General features: G+C 38.8%; 3 protein-coding genes across 3 annotated transcripts; 2 read left to right on the top strand and 1 right to left on the bottom strand.

Annotated features, from left to right (window-relative positions):
• Positions 1-2,941: 2,941 nt before the first annotated feature.
• si:zfos-1056e6.1 (uncharacterized protein LOC107988029 homolog) lies at positions 2,942-7,821 on the top strand. Its single transcript, XM_039811776.1, has 9 exons — positions 2,942-3,066; positions 4,252-4,319; positions 4,501-4,548; positions 4,689-4,753; positions 4,855-4,892; positions 5,542-5,621; positions 5,828-5,890; positions 6,478-6,528; positions 7,437-7,821. The coding sequence occupies exons 1-9, from the start codon at positions 2,982-2,984 to the stop codon at positions 7,488-7,490; spliced, it is 552 nt and encodes a 183-aa protein (XP_039667710.1). The 5' UTR covers positions 2,942-2,981; the 3' UTR covers positions 7,491-7,821.
• Positions 7,822-8,765: 944 nt separating this feature from the next.
• Positions 8,766-16,582, bottom strand: zgc:153738 (uncharacterized protein LOC558115 homolog). The gene is made up of 19 exons (XM_039810296.1): positions 16,450-16,582; positions 15,585-15,912; positions 15,314-15,433; positions 14,907-15,089; positions 14,737-14,808; positions 14,146-14,351; positions 13,940-14,024; positions 13,731-13,841; positions 13,500-13,575; positions 12,475-12,581; positions 11,778-11,864; positions 11,612-11,673; positions 11,426-11,508; positions 10,955-11,062; positions 10,672-10,871; positions 9,835-9,921; positions 9,555-9,732; positions 9,230-9,468; positions 8,766-9,129 (listed from the first exon to the last, which is right to left on the bottom strand). Exons 1-19 carry the CDS (start codon positions 16,458-16,460, stop codon positions 9,019-9,021), a joined length of 2,454 nt encoding a protein of 817 aa, XP_039666230.1. The 5' UTR covers positions 16,461-16,582; the 3' UTR covers positions 8,766-9,018.
• A 913-nt stretch (positions 16,583-17,495) lies between these two features.
• Positions 17,496-26,049, top strand: alkal1 (ALK and LTK ligand 1). Its single transcript, XM_039812524.1, has 6 exons — positions 17,496-18,136; positions 18,428-18,706; positions 20,993-21,046; positions 21,716-21,799; positions 23,038-23,111; positions 24,555-26,049. Exons 2-5 carry the CDS (start codon positions 18,439-18,441, stop codon positions 23,100-23,102), a joined length of 471 nt encoding a protein of 156 aa, XP_039668458.1. The 5' UTR covers positions 17,496-18,136; positions 18,428-18,438; the 3' UTR covers positions 23,103-23,111; positions 24,555-26,049.
• The last annotated feature ends 465 nt before the right edge of the window (positions 26,050-26,514 follow it).

Genomic DNA, 26,514 nt, shown 5'->3' with positions numbered 1-26,514 from the left:
ACATCCTATTAACTTACATTGTAGCTTGTTTCGCCGTTGCCGACTGCAGCGATCTCGTTTAATACTGGACCAATGTCAAAGGAAAATATTTCCTCAATAGTTAGGGCCCTAGCACCAACAGCGGCGAAGGCCCTATTGAAACTGAAGGAATTATTATTTTCCCGGCAAATTAATTGCCTTTTTGAGGGGCTTAACATACTCAACAACTCACCAAAATTGACGGTCGCATCAAGTCTGGTGAAAATGTACGTATTTTAAGGGTTTTGGGAATAGGCGCACAAAAATGGCTTGCTAGCGCCCCCTACAAAGTTAAAAAAACAGGAAGTCTGCCATTTTGAATTGAAAGTTCGAAATTAGTGCAATTTTGGCCATTTCCACGTCGTACTTTAACAAACTCCTCCTAGAGATTTCATCTGATCAACTTCAAATTTGGTCTGTGCCATCTTGAGACGTTAAAGATGAGATAGGAGATTTTCGTCCTAGGGCATGGCCATGGCGGGGCGGCCATTTTGTGCGTTTCGCCATCGAAACAGGAAGTGGGTGTAACTTGAGTCCAGTTGGCTCAAAACTTTTCAGTATTCATTAGAGATGTTCCGATACTGATACCAGTATCGGTATCGGCTCCGATACTGCCTATAACGCTGGTATTGTTATCGGGAAGTACTGGAGTTTATGCACCGATCCGATACCACGTAATAAAGCCCTAAAGAAAATCTACATTAAAGTAGTTTATTTATGTTCTTTTTCCGTTATAACTGACTGATTTCATCAGATCAACTTCACATTCGGTCTGTGTCATCTAAAGACCTCAACGATGAAAAGTTATTAAAAGAAAAACTTTTCGTCCAGCGGTGTGGGCGTGGTGTGGCGGCCATTTTGAGCATTTATCGATGAACAAAGAAGTTGTTGTAACTTTAGTGTACATTGTCCAATTGACAAGTGACAAGAGTCCAGGCCTGAGGACATTTTTAGGCCAAAATGGACTTTTGGCCATAGCGCCCCCCGCTGGCAACAGGAAATCAGCCCTATATGACAAACATCATCCGATTTACATGAAACTTATAATGTGTGGTCTACATGTGATACTGAGCCACCCTCTATACTTTAACCACGCCCACTTACTCAGGCCATGTAACATTTTAACCATTTAAGGTAGATCATTGAACTCAGCAGAGAGTTCCTTCTTCATTGGTGATGGTTTGGCCTGCCCCCTATGCTTAAACCACGCCCTCTTTCATAACTGGTGACCTATTTAAGGTAGAGTCATGTGTGAGGTATCATTGAACTCAGCAGAGTTTCTTTTTGATTGGTGATGGTTTGACCCGCCCCCTATGCTTTGGCCACGCCCCCTTTCACAGGTAATGAACTGTATGACGTAGAGTCTTGTGTGAGGTATCACTGAACTCAGCAGGGAGTTCCCTTTTCATTGGTGACAATTTGCAGTGTCTGAGTGCCGCGCAAATGCACAGTCGCAAGGAGCGGCGTCCGCCTGTAACCCTGATGCACGCAGAGGCACGACGGACTGTCCAATGCTGCTTGCAACTTTAATTTTAATTGTATCCGATACTCAATGAGATGTTGCAGAAACAAGCCCAGCGTAAAGCAATAAAGCAAAAGCTGTCAGATAAATGTAGTGCAGTAAACATTACATTTCCCTCTGAGGTGTAGTGGGGTAGCCTACAAGTATGAAGTAGCAGCAGGGGCGATTCTAGGATCAGCCCCTAATGAGAATGTGACACGGATATAGTGCATGCAAAAGTGCTAATCTGCACCATGAAATTACCAACTTCTTCACAACCGCATTCCTGCTCTCCCTCTGACAGATAGAGACTCAGCCAAAGGCGTGAGTCTGGCACAACTACCTCAACCAGAATCTAAGCTTTCCAATAATATTAGCGCCAGTTGCTGTAACAAATGGTATGCGAGAAAATTAACATTCAACTTACATGAAATGTTATCATATTTGCATTCTGCATAAATCTCTGCACACCCATTATTATCTGTGAAATATCTCACAAACTCTTCACTTTGGGCCAAAATTATAATGTAAATTACATTATAATTAATTATAATATATACAGTACATTTTTGTAAATTGCTTAGCCAGTGTATCCCTTCATAATGGTTATTATATTGCCAGATTCCAGACAATCCCACTTACTTATATATATCCCACTTACGAATATGAATATATATTATTACTGGTATGCTTCCAAGTGACATTAATGCAAAAATATGAAGAAAAACTATTCCACCTGTGTGTGCATGGTTATAATTCTGAAGTGCAAAATAGTTCAGGCTACAGCACAAATATTTCTATCCATAGATAAGAATAATCAAGTCTAACCTCAGAATTTTTTTTCAAAGTGCACCAGATTGATGCATTTAAACGTTAAAATAGACAACATTTTCTTACAGGCGAGCATGCCCATGGATCCCCCTAGGGGGGCTTGTGCCCCAGTGCAGCTTTAGGTCTAGTGACGCCCATGGGGCAGTGTCCCCGTTTTATCTCAGAAATCTGGTCACATAGATAGATAGATAGATAGATAGATAGATAGATAGATAGATAGATAGATAGATAGATAGATAGATAGATAGATAGAATTCCACATGTCACAGCAGCAGTACTAACGAAACAACACTAAACAAAGAATAGAAGATATTATTACATGCATCTAAGGTTACTTATCGTGTCGCTCCGCCTGTGTGGGCTGTAGCCTATACTGCTGTATCTATAAACTCAGACAACTATAGAGCCCTTAAAATCCCTGTTTTAACTATTTGTTCACTTAAATTACATTAAATTTCTCCAAACTAACCTGTCTTGGATACCCAAGTCATTTCACATTATTTTAGTACTTTATTTCTCGATGGCTATATAGGCTACACACTGGAGTAAAGTGGATTTAGAAAGAATTATTTTGAAAGTCCTAGACCGGATGTCGCAGGTAGGCTACTCTGTGTCTGGTGCTGCTGTTCGGATGATTAAAATGTCTAACGTCAGTTTTGATAAATCACCACGTGGATCAAAGGCCTGGATCGCTCTGAGACGACTTGATAAAAACGGTTCGTAGGTTTCTCTAAGTTTTTCGACTTTACGAGCAGTGATTTATTGTTTTTCAGCCACTGATGTCCTCGGTCTGTGAGTCTGTGTCCATGGCAACCGGCCTCTTTAACCCATTAAAGACTAAATGGAGATTAGAAGAACGCTTATGTTTATGTCATAGACAGCCAGCATATAGGTTTAGGTTATTCATAGGCCTACATATGATGTTTCCTTTTCACTTCAGCAAATGTGTAGCTGACGTTTATAGCCATAACTTGTCTAGACGAGAGCAGCTGTATTTGACTTTTGACGTTATCAGCTTGGCTGCAGCCCTTCATCTCATATTCAGTAAAGTGATTCAAAGAGGGAATGAAAAGCCTATTTTTGATTACTATTAAACGATTGAACTATCACATGATTCCTGCCAGTTCCATATCTGATGTGTGTGTGTGTGTGTGTGTGTGTGTGTGTGTGTGTGTGTGTGTGTGTGTGTGTGTGTGTGTGTGTGTGTGTGTGTGTGTGTTTGTGGTAGTGATGGCGCGTTTTATAAATAATGTATGCTTATAATAAATAAGAGCATTAATTGCCGCGTGACATTTCTGGCAGTGAGTCAAGTCAATAATAAATGCTCAAGTCTGCAGATAAAAAAAGAAATGAATACAGGGTCATGAGTTTCTCATTTTCTAATAAGCATCCAAAAAAAGCTGACGAAATCATCAGCATGCAAATGTTGATGAGGGATTGATAAAGGGTCCATTAAGTAGCCTATCAATCAAGACCTAAGTGTGTTTGATACATAAACATACTCTGTTTTGAATAATAATCTGTGACTGATATGTTGTATATCTAACTCCTACTTCATTGAAAAATCCAGAATTTATGAAGATGCAATTCTTTTTTTTTTATTCCAAAAGTTTAAATACTGGACACAAAATATTCTTCACTGTGAAATCCATTATTTGTATATGTGTACTCAGGTTTGACGTTTCCACATCACACTTGTGTACTGCAGTGTGATTTGCTTACAATAGTTGTGATGTCACAAAATCATGTTCTTGTGTTCACATTTGAAACAGAAAGATTTAAGGTGAGCACAGATAAACTTTCCTCTTACAGCAGATAAATGTAAAAACAACATATAAACACTTTTTAAATAGTGACATTTTAAAAAGTGGTAGCATGATCTCATGTTGTATCTCTTGCAGATGACAGAGTGGTGGCTCTTCGTGAAGTGTCCATTCCTCCAACTGCTGAGGTTACCATGATCATACAGGTGGTTCACCTGTTGCTTTTGTTATTGTGCCTGCATAGTATGTTCCTGTTCACCTATTTAATATAAATATTAAAATTTAACAAAGATAAATAAAAAAAATTAAATAAAAACTGAAACTCTGGCTCATTTTTTTTTATGTAGTATATTTTGATATATATTTTGATATTTTATCTCTTTTCAGATTATCACCACTACCTTTGGGCTAAACACTTCCGATGTCATATTCAAGGTACGATTCTTTCGCCTTCTTATTAGAGATGCAGCCTTGTTTCTGAATCTTTGCAGAATAAAAAAAAAAGAAGAGAAAAATCAGTTTTTGGTTGTAGCTAAAATTGTCAAATGATCACTTGTGCTTTGATCTGTTTGCAGATAAGGAACCACCGTGGCTGCCTGATCCCTCTGAATAGCTCGATCCCTGCTAACAGCAAGCACATGTAAGAGTCTTTGACTGGAGACAATTAGTCCTATAATTCAGTACATATTGCATTTATTAAGCACTAATTAATGTCAACTGGTGACGTGTTTTTCACTACAGGCCATATGTGCTTGAGGTAGCCAAGATCTTTCAGCATGGTAAGAGCGGACTCACCTTTTGTTCTCTTTGACAGTGTTTTCTTTTCTCTCTCTAAACTGTGGGTCCAGTGGATACTGGTTTATAACAGATAATGAATGACAATATAATTGAAACACAGTTGTAATAATATAACATACGTCCTCATAGGAGAAGTTCTAATTGTTGACAAATACTTAGCATTAATAAACACTTAAAAATGTCCATTTGGCAGCATACAACTACATTATAGTTTGTTATAAACCATTTATTAATGTTTGTTTACTGCGCATAAATGCCAAATATATAGATTTAAAGTGAAGTGTGATCAATTTAAATCAGATTATGCAGGAAAAAAATCCTGGTTGCATGAAGTACAGGTTCAACCAAAATGGACTGAAACACATTTTGAGTCACAAAGAATAAGAAAAGGCAACACGGTATCACAAATCATAGTTCCTGCATGGCTAACTACACATCTGTTCATGGGGATCTGGAATTGTTGATACTGTATTCTCCTTTGTGTGCTGCAGAAATGTAATAGTTCTCCTTAACTTCTCCCTGAATCAGTTATTAGCCATATCTATTTCTTACAAAAGTGAAACACAAATTCAGCCTGAAGAAAAGGCACATTTTTAATGTCTGTAATGTTTGTAATATTTCTGTTCCCAGTGTGTCCTAAGCCCAGAACCATTCCCATGACTGTGCTCAACAGGAGCATGAAGACCAGGCTACAGACTATTGACAGGAGGGTAAGACACAGTAACCACATAGCACTAATACTATTCAATAATGGTTTGGTAATGGTACAGTATGAACGTTCTTGTCAAAGGTTTAGACTCTTTCATCGAAAGAATAATAGTGCAGTGTCTTCCTGCCATTTTACTTTTGTCTAGATCATAAAGCTGTATCACCTGCCAAAACATGAATATACTATAGATTCCATGTTTTATTACAGATTCAGAGACTGGAGGAGCTTCTGCCTCAAATTAAACTCAGGCACAACGAAAAACTAAGCCAGGTATTTGAACTTTTCTCTGGGCCTTCTACAACAGTTAACACAACGCCAGTCTATCCACACGCTGCGTAGTGGAGGAGGGTCTGGCTAGTCCACACAGCATTCCGAGATGGGAGAAAAACGTGCTCTGGTTTATTGGCATTTCTTTAAACCAATCACAATTGTCTTGGGCGGCACTAAGATCCGCACAGAGCCGCTGCAGAATAGTCTTGCGAGCGAAAACTCAGATGGACAGATTGTCTTAATTTACCCTGCAAAGATCTGAGGAGCAGGGAACAGTAGTCCTGATAAATCCACTGGAGTTTAAAGTGGAAGGAAACGGAAAATACATGCATCCGGTGGAATTTCATGCGGCACCGGAGCAGTCCAGGAAGTGGAAAGTCAAGGATATAGACTAACACAACACTTACAGCGATGCTTATGAGTGTAATGCTGGCCACTTACTAATGGGAAATGTTGTTTGATTTTATTTGTGAAAATGTGATAATATAAATAGGACAGGGTGTGTTATGATTCTACAATCAGAGGTATTTTTACATTCATATGCATCTCTGCATCCACCTGACCATGGCTTCTCTGTCTTGTTTCAGGAGATTGAATGTCTCAACCAAAAGTTGAGGTTTCTTCATAAGAGAATGCAGGTGGGTCACTGTGATCAAACACAATAACACATCAGAATCTGTAGGAATATTAAAACTGTGTCAAGCGATGTGAGGGTGCACCTCATTCAGTTCAAGATTATGCAACGCTTCTATTGGACTCCCTCCAGATTGTTAAGACTTGGTTTGAAAGACACACCAAATTGTTGGAAATGTAAGGCATAGGAAGGCCAATTATTTCATGTCCTATGGTCCTGTGATAAATTCCAGGAATTTTGGACCAGGACACATCATAACCTATGTCAGATTGCAGGGACCCAGGTTCCATTCAGCCCATGATTATTTGTTGTGGAAGATTGGTCAATCCTATAAAAGCTGGGTCCAGGCTAGTTTAATGATAGGCAAACAGATTATTTTAAGAGGATGGAGGAATGAAGGGATGCCATCAATCCAGGAGTGGGCTTGTGAGATGGCTAGGGTGGCAGCATTTGAAAAAATGTCATATAAACGGTTTGCCTGATTGGATGTCTATACTAGAAAGTGGGGAAGGTGCCTGAGCTTTCTGGAGGGCTCCTAAAAAGCTTTGTGCTGGGGAGAGACGTGTATGATTTGTGTTTTCATTTATACATATGTTTATCTGGTTCATAGTTTGTCTATTTTGTTATTATTTCGTTGTATGGTTTTGAATAAGGTGGTTACTGTGTCATCTTTTCTTGACTTTTGTCTGGGTGGGTGCTCATAGCTTACCTTAATCTAATTGACAAACCCTGCCCATTGCAATTTTCCAGATCTCAGAGTTAAGTATTTAGCTGCAACAGTCTCAGAAACACTTCCAAGAAATGTTTTCATGTGTTCTTTAAGTCTCTACATTGTTTCTGCAGTCTTTGTGTATCTTACTGCATGTCATTATTTTCAGTTTCGTGTTTGCACTCTGCCCCGCTCTGTTGCAGGTGGCAGATTCTCGCAGCTGGAAGGGGGGGCTGACCAGAGCCCCTCTGTGGTAACTGTTTTAGAAGACACAGACCATCAGTGGGACTTTGGTTACACAACTCATTACCACATGAGGATGGATGATGATCTGAATTTTTACAACTTATTTTCATAGACCCATGTTTTAGTTAGGTTTTATTACAACTATATTATCAGAAATTCTTTACACTTTTTTCTGCCTGGAAATGTAGTGTGTCACGTTTGTATAGTTGAGGAACATATTTGTAACCCTTTTGTGTCGTTTTTTTTTGTGTAGAATTAATTATGGAAGCACGTATTGTTTGACAAAATGACCAAATGTAATCTGTGATATAATCTTTGTTGTGTGTACCATGAAATCAATAAACTAATAGTATATATATATATATATAGTTTATATACCATAGCATAGTATGCTTCATCAGCACTTTTACAGGTGTTTCAGACTTCAACTAGTACCATATGGATCCTCTGATATATACTATAGCCAAGTTATAACACTACTTAAAACAACAAAATATAATCAAAAAATCAGTATGTGTAAATCAAGTCTGTTCTATATATTCATAAGTCCAAATCAGTGGTCAAAAAACACATATATACTCAGCTAATATAAGTACAAAGTAGAACAAACAGAAAACAAGAAAATAATACATATATTCACATTACTGATTATCATGGACATTTTATACAACACCCTCTGAAAATCCACTTTTTTATATACTGTATGGTGTCATAGCAACGACTACGACTCAAAGCACGCTGACGAAGTACGTCCGGGTTCAAAACACTCCAGGGAAGTGCGGAGGGCGGTTGAAGAATGTTTTAAGCGCATGCACGTATATAATAAGGTGACCCAATATCTCTAATATAATGAAAACTGGAAAACAGGTGACAATTCCAGTGTAATGTAATGGGATCATTGTGACTGTTGTGCTGTAATCAACTGATGTGCAGGCATACTGGTAAATTGGGTAACGTTAACGTTACTAACCTATTTTTTTTTCTTTTCGAATTAAATCATTAAAGCTCCCATGGCATGAAAATTTCACTTTATGAGTTTTTTTAACATTAATATGTGTTCCCCCAGCCTGCCTATGGTCCCCCAGTGGCTAGAAATGGTGATAGGTGTAAACCGAGCCCTGGGTATCCTGCTCTGCCTTTGAGAAAATGAAAGCTCAGATGGGCCAATCTGGAATCTTGCTCCTTATGAGGTCATAAGGAGCAAGATTACCTCCCCTTCTCTGCTTTGCCCGCCCATGAGAGAGAGACATCATGGCTTGCAAACAAGCAAAGTGGCAGTTGGTCAAGGCCAAAAAATATATTTTTATACTAATACTTATGTACTTCTGTAAGATTTTGAATGCATGACTTACTTACTTCCACCACTGTCAAATACGTACTTGGCAGCCCCATTTGAAAACACACAACAAAAACAAAATTACTGCTTTTTTTAATTTACTTTGTAGGAAGTAAATGGGTCAGTCATCAGAAGGCAATTCACATACAAGCTTTAATAAATATCTAACGACATTCAGTTGTGATAAAAACATGACGACAAACTCATTTTTTCCCTTTCTTTGCATCTTTGCCTTTAACTGGTGCCTCTTCTTCTTCCTTTCCTGTGGCAGCTTTAATCCTCTTCTTTCCCAGGGGGGTCTTCGCATACCAGTTCTAGTGATACACAAGAAAGAAAAACATATGATTAATATACAACAAAGCAATTACAATCATGAAAATGCAATGAAAACTAAATATGACATATCCGCTATACTTTAAGGGCCTCTTCTTCTTCCTGAAACACGGGGTCAATCTTGGCTAATGGAGCAACAAACTCGGCAGCAGTCAGTGGTCTGTTTGCCTGCTGTAGGATGCGACGCTTGGTGACAACGCTCTGGATCACCCGGACGACGTGACCTGGCGTGTAGCCATCAGAAATCTTCGCAAGAGAGCTGACGTCCAGCGCCCTGGTTACTTCACCACCATGCTTTCTGATCAGTTGCTTCCACAAGACTGAAGGCAAACAAGGTCAAAGGTCAGTTTTTTCATACCAACAACCACAGCAAAATGAAATTGTTCCCCAATGTGTCTGTTCTTACTGTATCTTGAGCCGTAGTCAGGTCTTGGGATGAGGATGATTTTGCTGTACATTTTACACAGTGACTTGATATCAGCACTTAGTGGGTCTTTGGTGGTTCCTACGATCAGAACACGATCCTCCCCTTTGATCAACTTGAGAGACTTGGGCAAGTCTTTCTTCAAGCGTTTGGGATCTAACTGCGTACACGTACAAAATGGTTTCAGTTACCATGCAAATCGAAAGCTGAAACATTTAAACAACATGATAATGCTGTTCAACTTTATCCTTCCCAGAAATACCTCTTTTTCTTCCTTGGGAACTTTCTTGTAGAACATTTTTTCTGCGTCCTCAATCCATATTACCGAAGGTTGCAGCAATCTTGCAACCTATGCGAAGATTTTTGTGAAAAACTGCTTTTTTACTTGCAAGAGGCACTTCTATAAAATTCATCATGCTCCACCAAATTCACCATGACATACACTACCGGTCCAAAGTTTGGGGTCACTTAGAAATTTCCATTCCACTCCATTACAGACAGAATACCAGCTGAGATCAGTTGCATTGGCAGCAGTTTTCAGATTACATTATGTGCTTACATAATTGCAAAAGGGTTCTCGACTGTTGTAGAAAGAAGTGGCTGATCTTTAATGCAATATCTACATTGCCCATTATCAGCAACCATTCATCCAATGTTCCGAAGGCACATTCTGTTTACTAATCTGATATCATTTTAACCAATGCTAACTTAACTTTATTATTAAAATATAATTGTAAATCTGAAAACTGCTGCCCTGGTTAACAAAAAACAATGCAACTGATCTCAGCTGGTATTCTGTCTATAATGGAGTGGAATGGACATTTCTAGGTAGTGTATTAATCTTAACTAATGGTGCTACGACATGACAACATACTGCCTTGCATACCAAAGGTGGGAGAATATTCTCTGTTTGCATTTTATGGGGTATTTGACAGTACTTAGTCATAAGATCCCATAAGATGTTACTTACATGTATATATGTTGGGATTATGACTTCAAAGGAAAGAAAATACAATTAAACAGTTTAGCAGCAGTCATTAAAAGAGCTTTAGATTAACCGCTATCATTACAAACTTTCTTTTAAATGCCAGTGTGTTACCTTAAACACCATGTGAAGCATCATGGCGAGGCCACTCTTGCCTGGGTACTTTCCTGCAGTGTTCAGAGGAGACAGATCGAACAGGTTGGCTCCTGTCTCCTGGCAGATTGCGTGGACCAACATCTTCTTACCTACACCAGCCGGCCCTGCCAGCAGGATGGCCTTTATCAGAGGAGCTTTCTCATGTACCACCTGTGAGCCTGCAACAACACACACCTTATATTCAAACCAGAATATATTCCAGTTATATTTATTTAAAATGTAACGTGAAACACTTTAATACCTAATGGTAAAATTGCATATAGAGATAAGACCTGCCGCACATCTGACAATGATGGCATGGGCTCAATGTCATTTTGCCTCAGTGTGGTCCCAAGGTAGCTATAGTCACCTAGGAACAAGAGGGAACAACTACAGTATTAGGCCAATAGTTATTCATCTGCACTGTAAATCATTGGGAAAACTGAAAGAAATAACTTTAAAATCAATTTCCTTTCTACGATTAATGTGCAAGTAAGAAGAGTGTCATTGGCATAGTGTTTTGGCAATCACAAACCAGAGGAGGGCAGCACATCACCACTGAACACTTTCCAGAGACCTTGACCGTTACAAAGTGCTCAATTGTGAGAGTTCTGCTTTGTCTACACATTGATTTCAATCAGATTAAAAGCTCACGTACAATTATGATCAAAATAACACAGAGAGATCTGAAAGATGGCATACCAGTTTACACAAACAATATACAAAGGCTTACCCATGTAATCCTGCAGCCTAACATTATTTGCCTGTTTCAACAAGCCCTGTTCCACCAGCTCCTGACACAGAGACTCAAGAGTCCTAGTAGACGTGAATAGATAATGTTATAATAATCGACTTCATAAAACTCAATTCTACAATGAAAAGCATGTACTTCAGAAGTGCATCCTCTGTGTGACCTCACCTATCGGCTGTCAAATCTTTGTCCTTTTTCTTCTTCTTCCCACTCTTAGATCCTTTCTTTTTCTGTGGAGAGATATACATATCATCAGGACACAGCTCAATGTGATCAATGTAAACTGTGGCCAAACCCCCCAAAAATATGTGTGGAGTTTTCTCTCATTTATTACCTTGGCATTTCCCTTGGTTTTACCACCCTTGTCTTTATCCACAGCTAGCTTCCATTCAGCCAGCTCTTGTCTCATCTGCTCATCTACCTGATGCAAGCAGAACAGACCAAGCAGTGCAACTACAGGTGGTGCTGTTATCAGTTTTAAACACCAGTGACACTGAACTGCTAAAAGTACAGCACCGGTAACCAAAAGACAATAGAAAACAGCTGGTTGTTAAATTCCTAGTCTTTGCCAGACCTTCCTCCAAAGCTACTCCACACAGCATTCGGGGATGGGAGGAAAACGTGCACGGGTTTATTGGCATTTCTTTAAACCAATCACAATCGTCTTGGGCGGTGCTAAGCAGCGGTGCTAAGCAGCGGTGCTAAGCAGCGGAGAAAAGCTACGGTGCTGCTGCAAAATAGGCTCGGAAGGAACTGTTTTGGTGGAACATGTGTACGTTTAAAAGTTGTTTTAGTCTTGCAACAGAAAACTCAAATTGGACATATAGTCTAGCTAGCTGTCTGGATTTACCCTGCAGAAAGCTGAGAAAAGGTTAACCGTAGTCCTCGACCGGAGTATAAAATGCCAACACAAAGGAAGCCCAGTGCAACGTATATCCGGCCTAAATGAGTGAAATCCGGTGGAATGTCAAGGATATAGACTATTAAATTCCTAACATGTGTTGGTTAGCATTTAGCATAGTCAGTATCACCTGTACTCGAATCTCTGCCTCAATGACTTTCCTATTTTCTTCCTTGATCAGCTCCACCTCGTGCCTCTGGTTGAAGTTTCTAGACTCATTGCGGGTTTGCCAAAAATCTGAGGATGAAAAATATTCAGTTTAGGCTTTATTTATGTGCATAAGTAACTAGAATATTACTATCAGAGGTTAAAGTGGGATCTGGCAGGTGGGGGAACCCTAAGATCCAAGGGGGACATTTTCAATCTTATTACTTTAAAGTCTCTATCACAGCACGTAAAGAAAACTCCCTTTAAAGGTAGTTCACCTGTTACTCTCATTTGTTCCTTCTTCCAAAACAGACAGGAGTTTTCATTAAAACAAAAATATGCATGCAAAATTAATCAGAGCACACAAGGCCATATTGCCTCCTAAGTTACCATATGAGGGGTTGCTGACAAGCATTTAAAAGGCTGTTTTTTAAACGGAGTCCGATGCACTCACTCCACATACAACACAACTTTTGGGCTACATTCACTTCCAGAGAACACCGTCACCGATCTGTTTTAACTGAATATTCTCTGTCTAGCTCAGCTAAAACCAGTAGGCTACCGACAATGGGATCTTCATCAGTTCAACTGACTTTACCACAGGGGAAACACTGGAATGGATATTTGGCTCTATTTTAAACAAGGGGAACACTGATGTATGAAACTGCCAATTAGATTCATTTTTTTATTGATTAATCGAAGGTGCAGATCCAGATCGGCACACTTAACCCGATTACTATACACTAAGTGGTGGTGATTTGCCAAAAAAAAAAAACTTGAAGGTATGTTGCATACCCATTCTCATTTAGTAGGTTTCCATGTAGACAACAATATAGTCTGGAAATGATTTTGAACTGAATGTGGAATGTTTTTTTTCATGCCACAAGTGTTGACTTTATTCTTTATTTATATTTTAGGGGCTACTGTACACTTTAATATATATCTATTCTTATATTATATTGACCTTTTTTCATTTTCTTTTATAAACATACACACATTTTAACATACCTACAAAGGTTTTGTTTCCTACTTCCAAGTCTGACAGAAAAGCCGAAGGTAGCATCTTCAACCCTGCCTCCTCTTCCTGTGGTTCAGAATAAAATGACATTGGTTCACTAATGTAAGTGAAACAGCTGAAAAGGATTGGTATGAATAAGTGAAATCCCATGTAGTACCAGAATTTACTGAATATTATATAAATCACTAAAAATGTATTCAATACAGCTTGTGAGTCCTTACTTCCTCATCATCCTTCCCCTTGTCCTTTTTCCCCTTTTCCTTCTTCTCCTCCTTCCCTTTTGGTTTGTTGTTGGAATCCTCCTCTTCCTTTGCAGCAATTTCTTCCATTAACTGAAAGAAATATGTGCACACCAACCGTAATTCTCCTTCTGCAAACTTCTGTAAAAATATGCAATAAATCTTACTTTTGACTTCGGGGAGTATTTTACCTGCTGAGGGTTCTTTTCAGCAAAAATGAGGGCTGAGCCTCCGTCCTCTTCATCTGGGTAGTCTGGAAACGATCCTGTAGCATCACTATTTCAAAAAGACAAACAGAAGAGGGAAAAAGTGAGAACACAGCTATTTGATTTATTTAATGTGGAAATCAAATTAAAAAATTAAAAAAATCAAGACAAGCCTCTCCCTGCCTCCTTACCGGCATTCAATAAACCATTGTCGGATTTGGTCTTTCATGGTTTTGCTCATGTCATGACCCTCTACATCACGTAGTTGGTTTGTGACAGCCACTACAGACTTCTGATAGTCTTCGTTGTGCTCCACCTGCTTACTCCGTGTACAAGCTTCACTAGTCTGGGCAGTGATTTCTGCAGGGCATGGCAACTGGTATTTTGGATCCATGGCCTAACATGAAAGTAACCAAACATATCTTTTATATTAAAAACCTGCACTTCTTCATTTGTTGCAAGCTCTCAAAAGATTATAATCAACGAACAGACAAGGGTTCAAGGGAAAAACTGGGGTGGTATATTAATTCATACTGAAGTGGAACAAGGAAATATTGCAATACAGCTTTCATGATATATTGTAGTTGCTCCTTTTTAACAGAAAAAATGACAAGTTTAACTTAATCTCAAGCAAGACAAAGGAGGAACATGAGGTCCTAAGGTATACATATCATTCAGGTTTTGGATTGGATTCATTACAAGTACTGGTGGCTTTGAAAAAGTTGTGGATCTAGTTTTACATTTAAACCCAATTAGAAAAATTTATGGCACATGGTACTCACCATTCCCAGAAAAATCATTTCTTCGTCCCGAGCAATCTTTGCCCTCTTCCTCTGTATGTAGCCCCTCCACACCTGCAAATCACATTCAACTCTTTCAGCATGAGAGATGACACAAGGCAAAGACAGCGGCAGAGAAAGAGGCATGTAGGATTATTTTGATAGCAGAGGACCTTCTGAATGCAGACTGTGGCCAACTCAATGGCAGCTGTTCCAGGGTCCTTGGTCTTATACATCCTGTTCATATTTCTGCTCTCTTCATTCAGCTTGGCCCTCAGACGTCCTTGGCGGGCCCTCTCCACCACTTGAAGGATCTTAATGGCCTCCTCTTGACTCATGCCCTTGGTCATTAGAGGCTGTAAGGACAAAATACTGAAACATTGCTCTTCTTAGCATTGATTAATTAAATATTATTATAAATTATAACAATATTTTTTGTTTCCCATATTTGTTATACTTGTATCTCCTTTTTCCTGATAATTTTCTGTATGTAACAAATTTAAATGAACAAATTAAGTCAAAGAATATCCAGTCCTACACATACAGGCTTTAACTAAAATGTGGCTACTTTTCAACTCACTTCTGGGCTTTCAGTAACCTCCACCAATTTAAGAATATCTGTCAGCATCGTCTTTCGTTCTTGAAATTCTTTGCTGCGATCACTGATGAAATAGCGAGGGATAGGGATCTCAAGGTCTACCTAGATTGACAACAAAGAAAATAGCTGCTACATCATTATTGAAGAGTCATCACATACAGTATACTGTATATACCCAATGCCTGCTGTGAATAAGTCGATATAATGTTGTTCAGGTAATTTCAGCAAACTTGCTCTTAAAAATGAAACTCACAGGTGTAAGCTTCAAATCATGAAGGACATCATCCATGTAGTGGTACTCTGAAAACTCTTTCTCCACCATTTCATTCTTTAGCTCTAACACCCTCCCCATCACGCCATCAAGAATCGCTCGAATAACTCTTCTTTTCTGAGGGTGGACCACCTGGTCATAGACCTTCTCCAGCTGTCTGAAGATCTGGATGTAGCGCACATAAAGCATGGCCAGACGCTGGAAGAACACTACCCTGTCCTTTTCTGGGCGAGGGGGCACAGTAGGCAGTTCCTCCGTTAGCAGACGGCCCAACTCTAACTGAGCATCTGTCCACAGCTGGTTGTATGTCCTGGAATAATGTAAACAATATGATGAGCCGAGGCTGGAAAATGGTACCTACTTGTAGGTGAGAGATAGTCAAGAAGAAAATGTGCTCTGTTATTTAGCTAACCAGCAGGAGTCTCATGTGCTAACAATTACTGGAGAGTCGCACATGTGATTATTGTTGCCATATAGTGCCTGCTGCCATGAATGAGGTTTGAAAAAACACATTTTCAAATAACGTTACCGGCGGTACCTTATTCTTAACGTGTGCTTGCTGTCGTGTTGTTTGATGCTTAATTTAACATTTCCAAATTGCAGGTGAAGTGACAAGGTATTGTTTTCAAATGTACTTTGAGCCACAAGAAGTGTGTAAGTGCATTATGTGCACAGCATTACAGTAACGTTACAACTTGGCTTAACATTGCTTGGGTTGTTGGCATGAAACCAGCTAGCTAGCTAGCTAACGTTAGCTAAAGTTAACTTTGATACGCTAAAGTTGAGCCACGGTAGGAGTAAACGTTAACGCAGTAACGGCGGTGTCTGCTGGGAAGTTTAACGTTACCTTTGCGACATGGCTCTGCCTCCAGGGAAATAAATACGGGTTTCACTGTTTATTATCAAATAACCAACAACTTACAAAGGGTAAAACTAAACTAACATTAGGATACAGTGTATCAAACATGAGGTCAGCTTTTCCAAAGTTGACAAAGTGCTTGGCTCGTCTCCATGGTAACAGTCATTCCGGAAGTAATTCCACAGATATAACCATAGAGATCATGATAGAGATATATACAAGAGTAATATATATATCCATATATCTATGCAATAACTCACTGTGAAAATCATTGCGGAAACCGGTATTTTATACGTATACTTTACTGAAATAATACTAATATTATTAATAATTATGATAAAAGGAGAATTATAATGTTTTATATATATAATATATAAATAAATAAGTGTGCATTTATATGTATTTTGTATGACCGCATAACCCTCCCTGTTTTTTGTAGTTTATTTTTTGTCTTTGTCTTGCCTCATAACCTTTATGTGCCCCTACTTTTCTTCACTTGTTCTGTGATCACAATAAGTGAAGAAAAAAAAAGAAAAGAAAAAGAAAAAGAATAAAAAGAATAATCACAATCATAATTAAAACAATGGGGGTTTTTTTCACTATTGCGCGAGAAATTTAGCAATTTTGGTAATAATAGGCCCACAGCTTCTTCGAACCACATCTTTGCGCAACAAGTGAGACACCACTAGGTGACGTCCTTTCTTTGGATTCACAGACCCTTACAGTAAAAGTCAGTAAAGATGAGTTTGTCGTCTAATATACCCGGTGCCATGCAAAGTGCGAGTTCGCTGCCAGTGTATGTGATTAAAAAAAGGAAGCTGTAGCCAAATAAACCCCAGTTATGAATGACAGATGAAAATATGAACATATATTTGCAGACTTCATGCATTGATTTTGGTTTATTGTCTTGGGATTTTATTCAGACAGTTGATCGAGCCAGCAGTCCACTAACTTTTTGAACTCCCTTTCAAATGCATTTTTAATGTACCCTAATTTCATCATTTTAAAAAGCTCTATCACAATTATAGATTTATAGAAGGGTGGAAAACTGCCGGATGGCTGCTCCTGAAGGCGCATTCTCTGCAGCGCTTAGGCGGTCACAAGACTTGGACATCGGTGAGCAAAAACATCGACTTGCTGACAGGTCAGCTAGAAGCTTACAGGCCCACAGATTCTTCTCTTCTCTGTATCCAACATCCAACAAGTTGGTCCATTTGGAAAACGACTTTCCTGCGCGGTGCTGCGCCACGGTCTTTGTCGTTTATTTTCTTCAATGGAAAAATCAGTGGGGCTCTTTTTTAATTGTTAAACCATTACTCTGTCCGGAAAGGGTGATTTTTATTTGGAGCTGAAAAGTCCTGTTAACCTACAACTAGTGATGTTTTGGTGCGTAAAGGAGGGGCGCATGCCAAAGTGAGCGAATGCCACTGGAAGAAATTGCACCAAAGATGTCAACATTGCCTTACCACCCACACGAAATCGATTGTATTACCTTCAACAAGGTGGCTCCTCGTATAAATAGGGACGCATTATTTCAAGAAAGACGGTGGTGAGCGCAATCTGCTGGCTGTACTCTTTCTCTCTCCTATCCGGACCACAGACAACGCCTGGGAGAATTTGCTGAAGACAACTGTGTCCACTCTCCAGGACATAAGCATATTTAACTCCTAAACTAGTAAGTCTAAAGTTAGAATGACTATATATTTTGTTTTACCCTTGTGTTAAACTAGACGAAATGTGACTGCTGCGTAAAGTGCATTCTGGTGATTAATTCCAATTTTAGAGGCTATGTATGATACCTCTGATAGAGTTATTTTGGGAATGTGAAGGATCTCAAATGGCAAGCAATGCTGATACAGCTGTTTGAGTTCATGATGCAAAGTGTACAGCTATCTTTTTGGTTTTTAGAATTACATAGACTCAATAGAAACCATGTGTAACAAAACGTATTTGCTCATGTTTTCAGACACTGAAGTCATGCAGGCGGAGAGGAAATGGCACATTTTGTTTACTATCTTCTTCCTGCTCATTACCTCGGGCCAGTGTATGGACAGCAAGGACTTCAAGCAGAAAGAAAGAAGGACCCTGTTGGATCTAATCTTACAGGTTATTAGAGACAGCCAGCAAAGGGAAAAACCCGTCTTCAGGCGCTGTAGCAGTGGACTCACTTCAGCCCAAGACATGAAGTTCTCCTCCCGGGAAAAGCCTTTCTATGTTCCTAGGCTGGATAACAGTAGACTCATAGGTAAGCTGATAAGATTTATTTTTAGGTCCTGATGATGAAAGCATAATCTCCATTTTACTGTGAGACAGCTGTCATTGGTCTGGTCTGTGCTGTACATCTTATTGAGGAGCCTTATTTAGTTTGGCTGGAGGGAACCTGTTGTATGCATGCTAATTCAAGATCTATGGAAATGAAAATAAGGTTTGCCTGTTCATAAATGGTTATTGGCAAGATTATGCTTAAAAGACAGGGTACAGCTTCCAGATCCTGCTGTCCTCAAATGTCCAACTCAATTTGGAGTGGTTAAATAATGCATGTAATGAAGGTATGCTTCATCTGCTAGGAAAAAACACATTTAACATACTTGGTGTTCTCATTTCTAAGAGATACCGTTTCACCACATAGCTTGGATGTATCATTCAAACTGTGATTGACTGATGGATGGACAGAGACGTGGATAGGTAGGAACTCATGTAGGAGGAGCATCGTTGGATCAAACTTGTGAATGATTCATTCAGTGTGATTCATTATGGAATCTTAAACATGATTGATGACCACCCTGCACGCACACAAACACACTGTGACATCCCTTAAAGCATCTCCAATCGAAAGCGTCTCCAATTGCAAGCATCTCCGCGAGACATATCAGGCAGAGCAGAGAGAAAAGACGGGCTGTCGTTGAGTCACATTCATGTAATTTAGAGCGCTGTATCAAAGTCTCTGTTACTCCTTCTGACTGCAATTATGGAATGAGACCATACAAGGAGACTTTATACAGACTGCACAACAGTCCAGGCCAGGTTACTGATTTGAGCTTACCCAAACAAATTTACCTTTAATATTATTATCACTAAAATTGATCCTTGTTCAGTTCTCCTGACATTAATGGTTGTTGCCGTATCTGAGGTCTCTGACAAGTGAGAATAAGCTTGGTGCAGCTCTCTTTATTGGCTTATATAAAGCATTATGTCCAGACTGGAATTAAGCCATTTAAGTACATCTTTAATACATTCCTCTTCAATTATCGGAGATCCAAGACAGAAAGTTTCCCCAAATCAGATCATAATAAAGAAATAGTACACCAGAAAATCCTTTAATGTACAGTAACTGTTTGTATTCTTGCAACAGGCAAAGTTAACTTTGTGCTATAGTCTAGGATTGCCTCACTGGTATGTGCAATGGGAGTTTATTAGGAGCCAAGTGAACATAATGTATTGTTTATTTGCAGTATAAGATTCTGTCTTCCATCACTATAAATTATCGTCATGTTTGAGATGTTACACAGACATCGTGAAGCTCAAAGTCTTGGCCCCAGCTTATGCAATTGTAAAAGTACCTTTCTCAGACCACTGACTGGATGGAATTTATCTTTTGAGGATATTAAAAGCAGCATATTAGCAACTGGTGCGTGTGACATTACCAAAAAGATCCATGGTCACGCAAGGATAGATGTTTTGAACACAACGAGAAAGAAGGAGAAACATCTGTAAACCCACTGATGCGTTCACCCTGTAGTTGTCTTTGCCTGTTACTCGGAAGCTGTGACTGTGTCATCAGAATGAAAGCTATAAGACGGACATGATATATAAGGAAACACCATTATTTTACAACTGGGTTTATCTCTTACAGTTTCTCTTTTGGACTTTAAATATATTCAAAAGGACTTCCTATGCTGGCTTTCAAATAGTTATCTTTCATCCTCCTCTTGCAGTGACAGCATTACATGTTCCTGGGTCTGGGGGCTAATTTAATATTATCCCAGTAACTACTTGTATGGACTTATTCTGATGAGCATTAAACTCCCATACAATAATCTCTTTAGCCTGTTATCCTGGGTAACGTGTTATCGGACACCTCCATGTGTTGCCTGCATGGACATTGAGTAGAAGGGGGGTACTTGATGCCCTTACCCCCATCTAGACCTCCACTGACATCAGATCTCCATAGAGAATAATCTAAAAGCATAAATTCTTCACAGATATACTAGATTTGCTGCTCTACTGATGAACAGGGTTAAATAATGTTCATTTAGAATGCCATTGTTAGAAATTATGTTCATGAGATGAAATGATCAAAATCATTCTGAATAATGGTGCAGGCACATGTTGAACTGATCTATATTTTGACCTAGCGGTGATATTGAGAAATTCCCTGCATCACAATTACTATTATTATATATGCAGGGCAAGGTGACTTTGACAAAAACAATCACATTCATCATGATTACTGTGTACATTTTGGCATGTTCTCAGTTGTTGTAAAAGGACTGTTGATTGACAAGCTAACAGTGATTTTTTTTTTTTTCAGAAATTGTTCCTAGAGATGTAAACATGAAAGGCAAATTCATTCAGCATTTCACAGGTAAGAAAATCACCATAATGAATGCAAAGTTTTATCCTTCATTGCATTTCTCTGATGCCCTTTCCTGACATTGCAAAACTACTTTAACTGGCAAAACATATTTCAGAGCATAGTTGGCACTTTTCCCATGCAATCTTTGGCTAGAAACTCTTAGTTTCGCCCCTTTGAGAACATCATTCCTGTCAGTCAACATACTGTACAGTATGCTCAGGTCTGGGAACCTTCATGAACACTGGCACTCCTGTGAGTCAGAGGAGGGTTGCCTGGCTTAGCTGTAGGGACGTATAGTGCAGAGAAACAGCACATGGTCTAAAGCCGGCAGAATTAAGTTGAAGGCAGTGCGAGGTTAAGCTGATTATTTGTCTCAGGACCTGTGAATAGACTTTCTTATTAGTGTGAAAAGTTTAAATGTTGGTGCAGAAAAGTGATTATAATTGAAAACTCAAGACCTCTGTTCACTAAGTCCAGTTGAACCCTGACTCCTTAACCATGTCTGTTATAGTGCACTGTTCACTTTCACTTTGTTATTTGGCTTCTTCCCCCTGTTGACTAGTCACACGTTCACTGCAGGCTTAGGCATGGTATACAGTACTTGCAACATACATAAAAGTGAATAATTAAGCCGTTGAAATCTCTTTCATTTTGCCTGATAAGACCTTGTCTATTAAGCAGGACCAGTCAAGTTCTCGTCGGAGTGCAGGACACACTTTCATAGACTTTATCACAACACAAGGGATTGCTCAAGACCAGCATGTATGTATGCCTTTTCCTTTTTATAATGTGCTCAATGTGTGTTGTGTCATCCTTTATCAAAACAAGTATTATGCTTTAAAGGCCCAGAAAGTTTTGTTTTGTTTATGTTTTGTGTCAATCAGCTTCTTTACTGTGGGTGATTTCTTCCCACATGAACAACATGTTATTGCCAAAGTTGAAACTGTTTTTTGGAACTTTTTTGTGCTCTTTTCACTAGTTTTCGGTGGCTGGGGCTTAGTTGAAAAAAAATTGATCTGACATAGGCCCACGCACCAATCAGGAATTAGCAGGAGTTAAATCTTTTTTTTTTGAGTTCCCCAAACTCCGCCGCGTACAGGGCTGCAATGTAATCGCTCGGGGCAATTGTCACCATCAATGTACGTCCACAAAAAGGGCTGTTTTTGCCACAGACTCAGATTGTTATTATAAGTGTCTGACAACATTATGGAAAGATGGAGAAGATGATGCCAGGTCAACACAGTAACTATAGCTAATGGCATTATCTCCACTCTGTCTGCAGCTTTCCACTCTTGGAACTGCATTTTTCTTTAGAAAAATGTGCTCCTCTTTAGCTTGCAGTAGTCATCTTGTTCAAAATGGTCACTGCAGACCCAATGGTCTGCAAGGCGCAGTGTTGGACCAGAGTGTTAGGATTCATTTGTAGCATATGACCCTTTAAAGAAAAGCTATTACTTGACCCCTTGGCCTTGTAACAGGTTGCATATTTCTGTGATTTGCTAGCAGCTCAACCAAAAAGTGTCACAAGATATTTTTCAGAATCATACAGATGTAAAACTATGCCATATTTTATATATATATAAAAAGATTAGAAACATTTAGCAGAATATCTTTATTTCCTATTTTCCAAATATCTTAATCAGCTTGCACCCCCTTAGATTTCCCCTGTGACCCTTTGGAAGGTCCTGAACCCCTGGTTGGAAACCACTGTTGTAGAAGCACCCAGAGCTATAACTACAGTCTACAAAGTGTGACTGTAGTGTTGTTGTTGAATGTATGGTTTATTTCTCTCATTTCTCATTTCTAATGTTACTGATGATGAAATTAGAAAACATGAGTGATTGTGAACTGTACATGCTGCTCTGTTAAAGGAACTGTAATAATTGCAACTTTAATTGCATATTGCAACACCTCTGACGTCAGGACTGCCTCTTATGTCTTTTTCATTAGCATTTATTTCTCTCTCACTTTGACAATTTTTCTTACTGTCTTTTTTTCAGATTACAAAAGATGTGCAAGACTGCTAACACGATTAGCAATGAGTCCACTCTGCATGCAATCGTAGATATTGCATGTGAGTAAAAGTGTTTTTCTCTCCTTGGGTGGGGTTCAGTCTGCTGTCCATACATACTCTGATTCCTTGTCAGCTTCTTCAGATTTATTTTAGTGCAACTGAAGAAAACAACTGATTTCACACATTAATTTCTCTGAAATCATGATATCAAAAACATGACAAATGTGTATCGTGTTGGGAAAATGAGCACCTGAGAAATTCTATGCATTGTCTCCTGCATCCTGCTGGGAAGAATTTGCCAATAACTTTTAGGGTACTGCTTATATGTCCCTCTCGAATATTTATGACTGGTGGTGGTCAACTGCTCTGTAACTGTATCTGCAAATGTAACCATTTATTGTAAGGGCTGTAACTAGCAATTATTTTGATTATGGATGATAATCAATTTTTGTTGATTTATTTTATGATTATTAATCTTCTATCATCATTTGTTGTCTTGGCACCACTGTACCAGGTTTTTGAATGAGAGAAAATTTGTGAGTGTGATTATGTGTCAACTGAAAATGAGTTTTCCAGTACCAGGAATGTCTTTCATAGAGAAGGCAATCATAATGCCATGCCATCTTTTTGTCAACTGACACAAACAGTTAATTGTATTGTCTTTGTTGAGCAACATCATTTCCACAAACTCTCTGTATCTATCTGTAGGTGGATATAAAACTAAACATTTTATAATAAGTAATGCACAGTCTGAGGGTAAAGTAAGAAAAGTAGAACTAGATGAACAGGAACAGAACATGGTGTTTTTTTTAATTTTTTTTATGAAATCTATTGTTATTGCCAGAAATTAAACATAACAACATTAAACACACTAAAACTAAGTGTGGCCATTCTGAAGACAACGGTAGAACTCAGACTATTATCAGTGGAATCATTTTGGACATAGTCATAGTCATCCCTTTGTTAGGGTGATCTTCGATGACAGCAGGTCTGATGTGTTCGCTGCCGTCTAGTCCTAAATGCGACATGGGTAATAGCATGTGCTCTCAGTGAATGCAATTAGGTCTATCTGGTGAGTGATTACTGCGAAAGAGTTTACAAGTGGCCATTTGGTTTTCGTTGCACATAGGACTTCTGGTGATTATAAAAATTGAGCAGGATGACACATTCTCTGGTATTCAGTTTCTCAAGTGAATCAGATAACATCCTGCCTGCACTGTTCTGAGAAATCTGACAAATGTATATCACAATCGAGGCGTATTAAGTGATTCATTATTTTATCATTTAGTCATCCTGATAATTTCTGAATGAGCTTAGACATAAAACTGAGGAATGGTAGGCCAGTAATGGACCTCTTTAGAAGCTGACAACACGACTTCCTCAGAAAGTCAAGATGCGTCTTTGCCAATACTGTACAGAAGAATTGTTCAAATATAGCTTTAAAGCATGCAGAAACTCTATATACTCTATACTCTATAAGTATTTCTTCTTATTTCATTTCAGGTAATAATTGAAGAGGGACAAATGTGTTGCCAAGGAAGTGCCTTCAAATCCACAGCAGTCATATGAACATTGTTGTGTTTATAGTGTTTCTATTTTTGTTGTTTTTGTTGTCATTATTGTAAATGCTGATGGACATTGTTGGTTTTTGAATGGATGTGCTTTTTATTTTAATGTACCTGTATGTACCATATATTTGTGAGGAAACATTCATTTAATATTAAATGCACCTATTTATTGAAAGGGTATGTATATAATAATTTCACAAACATCCAAATTAAGATTATTTTGGTTATAAAAGTCATATCTGATGGAGAGGAAGCATTTATGTAATATAATATATATATATATATGAATTCCTTTTCCACTATATGCTGATATTATATTCTGAAACTGGTCTGAAAGATCTGTCACGCTCCTCCGTTGTCTTCATTACATTTTATTTGGCACTTGAGTGATTGCTGACAATGAGAACATATGGAATGATGTGGTGATATGCACTGCAGTATTAAACAATAAAGAAATATTGAAGCACAGCATATTTTGCTATTATTGGAGATGAGGGGGATGAGGGTAAGTGTATGTGGTCTTTTAATGACGGCCCGACATTTATCCCAGCCTACAGTCTTGTCCTCTGCTCAGTGTCATTTCAATTTGTAAAAAGCACTAAACAAAACTGGATTTCATTCCAAACTTGTTGCAGTAAGAATATTTTTTTCTCTTTCTGGCTCAAACATTACTCTTTTATTTTTCAGCTCTTTAATGATGCGGTCTCCCCTGTCCCTCCCTGCTCCTCTTAGCAGGTGTTTCCTTTGCTGTATACATACTAACAAAAATTTGTTGCAAAAGTTCTGGCAGTCAGTCACAGCTGTCAGATATCTTGGATTCTGGGACTCAACAGGATGTTGAGCAATTCAGAGTATTGCAAAAGAATAGCAAAAGCTTAGCAAACTCCTTAAGTGATCACATGTGCAAGGCATTTGAAACGTTTGTAGTTTTCTACGGGTATTAAATTGTGTAGCTATATATTAATGTAAGTGGATGATCACAGTTTTATCTTTTTTTCTTACTTTGGAGTGTCTTTTTGCCTTTTCGAAGGCTTGGCACATTGCTTTGGCAAGAGTTTCTCGTACAGTTGAAAAAGCAGTTTAGGAGGTAAAACTATTTCAAGCAAACCTGTTCCACATCAACACAATCCAATGTGCCTGCAGACCACGAGCCTCAGACTAGCTGAAATCTGATATGCGGCGAACATGTCTAACTTGACTTTGTGCCAGACAAGAAAAGTGTCAGCAAACAACATGTATGGGAAACTTAAGAGATTAAAACAAACAAAGCTGCAATTTCCTCACATTAGCTATCTGATGGTAGATAAAGGCATCAGAGCTGCCATTCAATGCAACGTTTCTTGATCATTGTGTATTTCTGTAAGGAGTTTAAATGACCTAACCTTACAGTAACTATAAAGTCCTGACAAAATAAACAGGATCCAACATTCCTCTTCTTGTCATGTTTTATCATCTTGTGCTGAGATATGTGCCTGGGGAATAGTTACAGTGATGTTTTTTATGGAAGTGAAATAAATATTGAACCACACACATAGGGGTGCTGATACATTCTGAAGGAAACATCCACTAAGCCAAAGATTACAACAGCTCAGTTCTCACGCCAGCATGTCTCTATAGACTCAGCAGGAACAGTTTGTTAGGTTGGGTCGTGCATTATTCAACTTGGCTTTGGAAGCATTCAGTTCAGTACAAAGTTTGTGAACTCAAAGTGCATCTAGATATCTCAATCCATGCAGTGTTTCCAACTTGATATGAGATATGGGATGCCCTTGTTCTGAAGGGCCATAAAATGGACGGTTGCCTCTCTTCCACAAAGCCCAGCTTTCTCGGGAACAGAAGAGTCCGTCTTAGAAATGTATGCTCCATCAAATACCTGAATATTGTCATACCTGCAA

Source organism: Perca fluviatilis, chromosome 9, assembly GCF_010015445.1.
Source record: "Perca fluviatilis chromosome 9, GENO_Pfluv_1.0, whole genome shotgun sequence".
Classification (NCBI taxonomy): Eukaryota; Metazoa; Chordata; class Actinopteri; order Perciformes; family Percidae; genus Perca; species Perca fluviatilis.
The sequence above is the reverse complement of the archived record's forward strand: the minus strand, read 5'-3'. Positions and strand labels throughout refer to the sequence as shown.

Coding starts and splice junctions, on each gene's coding strand:
- si:zfos-1056e6.1 (XM_039811776.1), top strand. CDS start 2,982: ATGATTAAAATGTCTAACGTCAGTTTTGATAAATCACCACGTGGATCA. Junction 4,549..4,688: donor CTTCCGATGTCATATTCAAG/GTACGATTCTTT, acceptor ATCTGTTTGCAG/ATAAGGAACCACCGTGGCTG. Junction 4,754..4,854: donor CCTGCTAACAGCAAGCACAT/GTAAGAGTCTTT, acceptor TTTTCACTACAG/GCCATATGTGCTTGAGGTAG.
- zgc:153738 (XM_039810296.1), bottom strand. Junction 12,582..13,499: donor AGGAAACAAAACCTTTGTAG/GTATGTTAAAAT, acceptor TTTCATCCTCAG/ATTTTTGGCAAACCCGCAAT. Junction 11,063..11,425: donor TAGGCTGCAGGATTACATGG/GTAAGCCTTTGT, acceptor TCTTGTTCCTAG/GTGACTATAGCTACCTTGGG.
- alkal1 (XM_039812524.1), top strand. CDS start 18,439: ATGCAGGCGGAGAGGAAATGGCACATTTTGTTTACTATCTTCTTCCTG. Junction 18,707..20,992: donor GGATAACAGTAGACTCATAG/GTAAGCTGATAA, acceptor TTTTTTTTTCAG/AAATTGTTCCTAGAGATGTA. Junction 21,800..23,037: donor GGATTGCTCAAGACCAGCAT/GTATGTATGCCT, acceptor TCTTTTTTTCAG/ATTACAAAAGATGTGCAAGA.